The sequence below is a fragment of the Salvelinus alpinus genome, chromosome 21 (genome assembly GCF_045679555.1).
Source record: "Salvelinus alpinus chromosome 21, SLU_Salpinus.1, whole genome shotgun sequence".
In the NCBI taxonomy this organism is placed as follows: domain Eukaryota; kingdom Metazoa; phylum Chordata; class Actinopteri; order Salmoniformes; family Salmonidae; genus Salvelinus; species Salvelinus alpinus.
This window is the reverse complement of record NC_092106.1, coordinates 5,220,700-5,229,588: the sequence shown is the minus strand read 5'-3', so window position 1 is coordinate 5,229,588 and position 8,889 is coordinate 5,220,700. Positions and strand designations below refer to the sequence as shown.

At 41.6% G+C, this 8,889-nt stretch overlaps 1 protein-coding gene across 1 annotated transcript; it reads left to right on the top strand.

The window, feature by feature from the left end:
- Positions 1 to 2,014: 2,014 nt before the first annotated feature.
- On the top strand, positions 2,015 to 5,208 carry drc12 (dynein regulatory complex subunit 12 homolog). Its single transcript, XM_071358401.1, has 6 exons — positions 2,015 to 2,170; positions 2,335 to 2,403; positions 2,851 to 2,970; positions 3,688 to 3,780; positions 4,055 to 4,185; positions 4,551 to 5,208. The coding sequence occupies exons 1-6, from the start codon at positions 2,098 to 2,100 to the stop codon at positions 4,677 to 4,679; spliced, it is 615 nt and encodes a 204-aa protein (XP_071214502.1). The 5' UTR covers positions 2,015 to 2,097; the 3' UTR covers positions 4,680 to 5,208.
- Positions 5,209 to 8,889: the final 3,681 nt, after the last annotated feature.

The following is an 8,889-nucleotide window of genomic DNA, read 5'->3' as shown; positions in this document are numbered from 1 at the left end:
GCTTTGCGAAAAGCCGCTGTCTTCGGCTTCCACGGCTCATGACATGCGACCATCTTTAATTGCCATGCTCCTCTTGCTGTACTCCTTCGACTCCACTATCAGATGGGGGAGCCCCGGGCAACACCGGCCAGTTGGATAATGACAAACAATAAGGCGGAGATGCATCCAACAAGTGCGATCGCCATCCAGCCACCGGCGTAGAAAAGGTAAACATTCCACTCTGCATTTTCCCCAGTTTCTTACGTAGGCTGGCTATCTGTGTGATCAAGGAAGCCACCTCAAGCATATAATCCTCGGCAAGTAAACAATTGCCGTATTGGAACTCTGAGTGATCCGGTTTGTCAAACAAAGCGTAGTAGATACAGCTCCTACAGCGCTGGAACCATTAATTTATTTCCCCAGACAAAGAGGGCTCCATTGCAAAACTCATCTGGTACTAACTTCGTTAACTTGATGGCTAGCAACTTAGCGGCTCTGTCAAGCAGACTTCAACCTGTCTTAAGCGGGATTCTGGGACAAGAAATAGCGGTCCTAGCTGTTAAAAGCTAACCGCGTCGCGGAATCCATACAAAAACAAGTTTGGTATTTATATTTAACGAATATTGGTTATGTTTTAGTCAAATAACAAACAAGTGTTTCTAGCATACAGTGTTCAGCTGCACACTCTGATGACGTCCTCCTTTATGGAGCAGCTGGGGGCCAGTCTAACGGGCAGGTGGAGAGGACTAAGCAGGAGCTGGGGAGGTTCCTAAGAAGTCACTGCCAGGTCCAGCAAGGGGAGCGGTCCCGGTTCCTTCCCTGGGCGGAATACACCCAGAACTCACTTCGTCACTCCTCCATGGGGCTGACTCCATTCCAATAGCCACCCTTTGCCTTGATGACAGCTTTGCACACTCTTGGCATTCTCTCAACCAGCTTCATGAGGAATGCTTTTCCAACGGTCTTGAAGGAGTTCCCACATATGCTGAGCACCTGTTGGCTGCTTTTCCTTCACTCTGCGGTCCGACTCATCGCAAACCATCTCAATTTGGTTGAGGTTGGGGGATTGTGGAGGCCAGGTCATCTGATGCAGCACTCCATCACTCTCCTCCTTGGTAAAATAGCCCTTACACAGCCTGGAGGTGTGTTGGGTCATTGTCCTGTTGAAAAACAAATGGTGGCTATTTGAAGAATCAAATATAAAATATATTTTGATTTGTTTAACACTTTTTTGGTTACTACATGATTCCATATGTGTTATTTTATAGTTTTGATGTCTTCACTATTATTCTACAATGTAGAACATAGTACAAATAAAGAAAAACCCTTGAATAAGTAGGTGTTCTAAAACTTTTGACTGGTACTGTACGTTAGTGATAATAATGGTAGAAACCTCCACTGTGCAGTTAATCATCTCTAAAATGAAAGGCACCACTTGCTCCCTTGACTACATCCCTACTCAAAACCGGTTAATCTAGCTTGCTTATGTTTGTTCAGCCAGCGTCACCACCCTGATCAACAAGTTCCTGCTGACCTGAGAGGTACCACTGATCTTCAAAACAGCTGCAGCCACCCCCTTACTGAAGAAATCCAGACAAGCTTAAAAAAAAAAAAAAAAAAAATCTAGCCTGTCTATTTATGGGTTGACATATGCTTGACTTGCTCAGTTTCCCACCACAAAACACCAAAAATAGTAGAACCAGCTCACCTGTTTTTAATCTCTGATTGGACTATGATATATTATATTTAAATAAATAAAACGTGTATGCCCCTACACCGAATATTCTAATAAATAAATCCTATAAAATAATTGTATCTCACATTTCTCTATACACTACACGAACTTAGTTATCAGTTGACCAAATACATGCTTCTCTGCTATTTCATATTTGTTAATGAAACTTATAAATAAATCCAACCGAATAGAACATATGGTATTATAGGCTACTAATTTGAAAAACTCCACCGTGCACGTTTTTGGAGCGTTCAACCTACAAAGCATTCCTGAATAAGGATTCCATGAATGTGACGCGTTGTCACCACAGCAACAACGGGACGCCAAGCAATGCGCAATTGCTTGTAGGCATATCGGTTGTAGAGGAATTTTGCAGCAGAATAATGCCTCCAAAGAAGAAGAAAGGGAAAAGTAATATCAATAAGTCAAAGACCAAAAATAAGAAAACAAATGAGGGTATGTTTTTTTCTTTTCTCAGGGCTGCTTACTGTTTACATTTTCGATTTAATATGTTTCATTTTCGTACTTTTTTAAACCTTATTTTGCCTGTTAGAAAGAGCGCACAATTTTAACTGGGCTCTGCATATCTGAGGATTGTCTAATTCACTGTGTTCATGCAGGGGGAAATGAATTGGCGGAAAAGTACAGGCGAAGTGCATTGGATGTAACAGTTCTGAGGGACCATCTTGGTGAGAACACTAGACTGCGGCCACTTCTCTAGAGCTCCTAAAATGCGTTCATTAAAAGCAGAGCAGCGACTCTAAAATGAAAGCTATGTTTTTGCTGCATCAAATAAGTCAGTTCAATCAGTTCAACTCAAAATATATATATATTTTTGTATAAATTCATGATAATCTGGAGATTAGAACAAATGAACTAGCCTGGGTGCGGGCCTGTTTCTGCTCTCTTGTCAACTTCTTATGGAATGACAGTGGAAAACGCAAGAGCACGAACCGATCTTTTGACTAGGCTACCTATTAGGAGGTTAAAACACTAACTCAAAGAATTACACTGGGATCCCACAGCACTTCTGAGATGTACTGATTTCAATATGAATAACTACGAATTGATTGAACAATAACTACAAAGGTATTTTACACACTGCTCAAATGCATACTCCATGTGTGACACGACAGCTCTGCGAGGGGATGTGGCACAGCAGGCCCAGTCCATCAGTCATGACCTGAGATCTCGTATGCGGGACATGGAGCAGGAGCTCCACCATGAGAGACTGGACCGCAAAGACGTCAGTGCAGGTTGGTGGAAGGGAACAATCTCAAACACACACGCGCGCGCATACGTACGCGCACTACACACACACACACACACACACACACACACACACACACACACACACACACACACACACACACACACACACACACACACACACACACACACACACACACACACACACACACACACACACACACTCAATATGCATACTATCGTGCTCCACACTGTCATGCTCAGAGTGCATTCTCCGACCACATTCTCTTGAGTACATCCTTGTGAGGACTAGAGTGTGGAGAATGCATAAAACAATACACTTGAGAAGGACTCCCACTCCCCCTACTGTATTACCTCACACTTCACCTCCCCATTCACTGAACCTTCTTCCAAGATATATATTTCCTCTCGCATCAGCTCAAATAATGGCCGCCATTGATTTCAAGAAATGTTTCTTAATTTTTTATGTGGTTGCGTCATATTTCTTTGCATACTTTCCGTTGAAACTTGCATCGATATGTACAAACAGAATACTCATTTGAGAAGTGTCCTCCGTGCTCCTTTTCGCATACTTTGATTTCGACTCATACTCCGACCCTCCCGTGCTCCAATTTGCGAGCACGGTAGTATGCATTTTGAGAAACACCCTAGGTGTCTTGAAAAGTGCTTAAAATAAAATGTATTATTCTTTATTAGTAGTAGGGTGCTCTTTAGGTAATATGTAATACTGGCATACCTTGCAGATCTCACCCGTCAGTATAAGACCATGCAAACAGACATGACGGTCAAAGTGAAAAAGCTGGGGGATGAGGCCATTTTGCTGCGAGAACAGCTTGGTGAGCTATTGAACACACAGTATATCCAGTTCATTCAAGCTGCAACAATTGTTGTTTTAGTAAGAATCAGATACATTGTAAGTGATGTCTGTCTGTCTGTCTGTCTGTCTGTCTGTCTGTCTGTCTGTCTGTCTGTCTGTCTGTCTGTCTGTCTGTCTGTCTGTCTGTCTGTCTGTCTGTCTGTCTGTCTGTCTGTCTGTCTGTCTGTCTGTCTGTCTGTCTGTCTGTCTGTACGTACCTATGTACCTCTGTCTGTCTGTCTGAGTGTGCTCAGCTCAGTGTCAGGAGGAGTTGAGGGCAGAAAGGAAAGCGCATGAGCAGTTGCAGCAGGAGAAGGATACCACAATAGCTGACTTTCAAAACAAACTGGACAACATGGAGACCGACTATGAGAAGATTCTGCATGTGAGTGAACTCATTTCAGCTTATCAAAGAGGGCTTATGTTGTAACATAATCACAGGGAACGAGTATGAAAGGAATGCAAACACATTTGTTAGTTGCCTGAAGAAAATGAATATCGGGCAATGATATTGATGCTTTTGCCCCCACTGATTATATCTTTGATAACAACGTATGCTATAGATGTGATAACGTTTGAGATATTATATGTATGTCTTGTTTTTCTCTTCATGAGAATGATTCCCAGTGGGTTTCCCAAATGACACTATTTTCCCTATATGGTGCACTACTTGGCTCTCGTCAAAAGTTGGCAATAGAGTGCTTTTTGGGACACACTCCGATATAACAATTCTTGATTGACCCCTACCAGGACACTTTGGACAGTTTGACCTCCCAACTGGCTGAGGCTCGACTGCGGTGGGAGCATGAGAGTACTGTTGTCCATCAGGAATACAAAGAGCTGCTCTCTGACTTTGGCTTGAACTCACTGGACATCTGAAAGGCTCTAATTATGTAACCAGGGCCCGTATGCATAAAATGTCTCCTGGTAAGAGTGCAGATCTCGGATCCATGTCCCCCCTTTTACCCCCCTGTCCATGTACATTTCATTATAATCTAAAAGGCTAAATAGATCCTAGATCAGCACTCCTACTCTGATAATCTTTATGAATACTGGCCCTGATCACCACCACATAGTGCCATTGCTAGTATAAGAGCAGGCACACCAGGCGCTCGTATGTGTCAAGCGACTCAGAGTTGGAGTGTTGATCTAGGATCAGTTTTCTTTTTTAGATAAGAATGAATAACATTACATGGACGGTGAGGACCTGATCCACATCAGCACTCCTACTCTGAGACGCTTGACACACATTATGGCAAAGGAAATAGATAGATTCCGTGTTGATTTGAAGTCATTCATTAACGAGAAGGAAAACTTAATGACAATAATGTAACAACCAGTGTTTGATTCATTTTGTTACTGTGTCTTTCATGATGTATAATACTTCTTAAAATACTTCTTAAATACATGCCGTTTGATTTTCTTCCTACAGTTATTGTGCTATTGATGGTCATTCACAAATATTACGTTTTTGAATCTTTGGGTGACACAAATTGTCGTTTGAAATGATCCACAGTAACTTACATACTAACTCTCAAACGAATGGCTATTGTTTGAGAGGGAAACAACTACTGTGCATTGATTGGCTTTTTTACACTTACAACACATATTTATGGAAGTAAGTTAGTTTATGTATCGTACATTTCTACCAGGGTGCATCTCCCATCTTTCCTGATAGTCGTTCAGGTATTTTATTGAACACTACCTTTTCATGTCCACTAGATGTGGCTGATCATGGCACAATTAAGCCTAGCTTTAGGCTCTTCCTGGTGAAAGATATGAATGCAGATTTGCTTCATAACTATTGCGTTTGTGGCAACGCTATTTAAAGTGTTTTGCTTGTCAACCGTGTTAAGACAAAACTAATTTCAAATTTGTCGAGGCTCTGGTATGACTTGGAATCTAACCTCCAACACAAGGCCACTGAGTTGGTGTCAGTAGTTAGCCATACCCACTTAAAATGTACTTGTATAGGTTTGTAATGTTGTTTAGAATATATTAATGCCATGACTTAAGCAGAGATCCAGTGAAGATGATGGTCGTGTGAAGTATGGACTTACTTACTGGCCATATGCTGTGTGGGCTGAAGGCCAAGTGGGACACAAGCAGGACAGCCGGAGGCCACAAAGGGAAATAAACAAGATGCAAAAATACAGTAGATGCACATTATCTCTCTCGTACATTTCCATCACAGTTAAGAGGACACTGTGTATATATGTATACATATTACCGTTCAAAAGTTTGGGGTCACTTAGACATGTCCTTGCTTTTGAAAGAAAATAACATTTTTTGTCCATTAAAATAACTGTCACGCTCGTGAAAATGGACAGACTAAGGCACAGTGTGATCGGAGTTCCACATCTTTATTAAAAGTGAAACTTCTCAACAATAAACAAGCACCGAAACGTGAAGTAACATAGTGCAACAAGCACATATAGAAACAATATCCCACAAATGCAGGTGGGAACAGGGACACCTTAAATATGATCCCCAATTAGAGACAACGATAATCAGCTGCCTCTAATTGGGAACCATACTCAATCCCAAACATAGAAATAAATCGACTAGAACACCCCCTAGTCACGCCCTGACTTACAACACCATAGAGAACCAAGGGCTCTCTATGGTCAGGGCGTGACAATAACATCAAATTGATCAGAAATACAGTGTAGACATTGTTAACGTTGGAAATTACTATTGTAGCTGGAAACAGCAGATTATTAATGGAATATCTACATAGGCGTACAGAGGCCCATTATCAGAAAGTTTATCATTTCAACGTCAACAGTGAAGAGGCGACTCCGGGATGCTGGCCTTTTAGGCAGAGTTCCTCTGTCCAGTGTCTGTGTTCTTTTGCCCATCTTAAGCTTTTCTTTTTATTGGCCAGTCTGAGGTATGGCTTTTTCTTTGCAACTCTACCTAGAAGGCCAGCATCTTCACTGTTGACGTTGAGACTGGTGTTTTGCGGGTACTATTTAATGAAGCTGCCAGTTGAGGACTTGTGAGGCATCTCTTTCTCAAACTAGACACTCTAATGTACTTGTCCTCTTGCTTAGTTGTGCACCGGGGCCATGTACTCCTCCTTTTATTCTGTTAGAGCCAGTTTGCTCTGTTCTTTGAAGGGAGTAGTACACAGCGGTGTTTCTCACATGGAGTAGCCTTCATTTTCTCAGAACAAGAATAGACTGACAAGTTTCAGAAGAAATTATTTGTTTCTAGACATTTTGAGCCTGTAATCGAACCCACAAATGCTGATTCTCCAGATACTCAACTAGTCTAAAGAAAGCCAGTTTTATTGCTTCTTTAATCAGGACAACATTTTTCAGCTGTGCTAACATAATTGCAACCAGAATAAGCACTTTCTCCACTGGGGCCTCTAGGTGTCTCTGCTGCTTTATGCCTTTTTTCTTGTGCTTCCACAGCAGCTAATGATCAAACTTCCCTTAAATTCACTCCAATAAGAAGTATGAACCCAACTTCATTTTAGTAATGTGTGTGTACACTCATTGCAATTAGTTTGTCGCTTTAGTGGTATAAATCATACACAACTGAGACATGTTTCTTGAGTGAATAGCAACTCCACAAGTAGACAGAAATCACCAGACTCTATCCTTGGTCACATTCGTGGGAAGGTTACATGAGCCCTATGACTTCACTGATTCAAACAGTCTATGGTCTGATTGTTGCAATACAGGATGGCATTCGTGTCAATTATGTGGCAGCCGTATCTGCTGCAGATGCATAAAAAGAGCTGTTTGCGTCTGATGTAAACCTATGATGCAAACTGGAGCAAATAATACTGTGTACTCTATATACTGTGTACTCTATACTCCCATGATTATTTACTCCAATGGCTGTCAACAGCATGGCGTACAGGTTGCTATCCCTCTCACTATCACAAATCTGAGATTGTCTCCAGCTGATGAATCATCAGACACTCCTGCTGCGATTGCCCATGAAAACATCTGTGTGTGTGTGTGTGTGTGTGCGTGTGCAAGTGTGCATATGTGTGTGTTTATGTGTGTGTGTACATGTTTACACACATGCATGTGCCCATGTGTATGTCTCCCTGCTGAAATGTGTTATATTATTTCTTCAGAGTAACACTTATGTGCAGGCTGATGTGTCTCTCTGCCTCACACACAATCTGGCTGCTAGGCAATCAATGTTTCCCCATTCGAGGGCCATCGATTAAGGCAGGAATGAAGCGCAAGGGGACGCAACAAAGTAAATGAACCTCCATTTTATTTCTCTGAAAGACAAACAATGTCAAGATGTTTTGGTCAATATGTCCAACAACGAGCGTCTGGCGATGCAGACCCTGACAGCGTCTCACCTTGGTTAGAAACACTCTTGAAAACCACTCTTTATACACCACAATGGGTCATTCCGTAGAATTGCCAGCAAATCAATAAACACTCAAATTTGTGTCGTATTTTGTGTCCTGCTAACCCGTTGCCAATGTTCTTTTACTGTGGTACTTGCATCAATGAAAAAATAACCTAATCAGGGTCAATTACATCTGTTTTCATTGATTTTTTTTACCTTAATGTACATAATAGAGATACATTGCTATACAATAAGATTATAACATGTGTGTAGCTGGAGGATGGGACTTGATGGTCCTGATATTGTCTGCAATCAGAGAATTGAAACTCTTCGTAAAATATAAAAATTAAAACTTTCCCTACAATATAAAAGTGAAATGATCAAACGGTGAAATATGGTCATGTGATGATGGCTGTGTATAGAGATGTAAAAGGCCGCTAACTATTTCGTAAAACAATCATTGGCCTTATAGTGTTGCTACAATTGTGTAGCCTACTACGTTCTAAGCTTCGAACAGTCCTTTAATTGGTTTCAAAATATATACTTACCATACCCATACCATACTGTAATGACCCTCCATTACTACCCTATCATCACACTCCATAGCCTCTCTTTTCTGATTCTCCCCTACCCCAAAACTACCAGACTGGGCATTTCACTGGTGCCTCCTATCTAACCTTGTCATTGATAAATACCCTGAAACCCAAGGCCGGCCTGCTCATTAGGCAGGATTAGGCAGCTGCCTATGCCGGCAGATTGA

Coding starts and splice junctions, on each gene's coding strand:
- drc12 (XM_071358401.1), top strand. CDS start 2,098: ATGCCTCCAAAGAAGAAGAAAGGGAAAAGTAATATCAATAAGTCAAAG. Junction 2,404..2,850: donor AGTTCTGAGGGACCATCTTG/GTGAGAACACTA, acceptor GTGACACGACAG/CTCTGCGAGGGGATGTGGCA. Junction 3,781..4,054: donor TTTGCTGCGAGAACAGCTTG/GTGAGCTATTGA, acceptor GAGTGTGCTCAG/CTCAGTGTCAGGAGGAGTTG.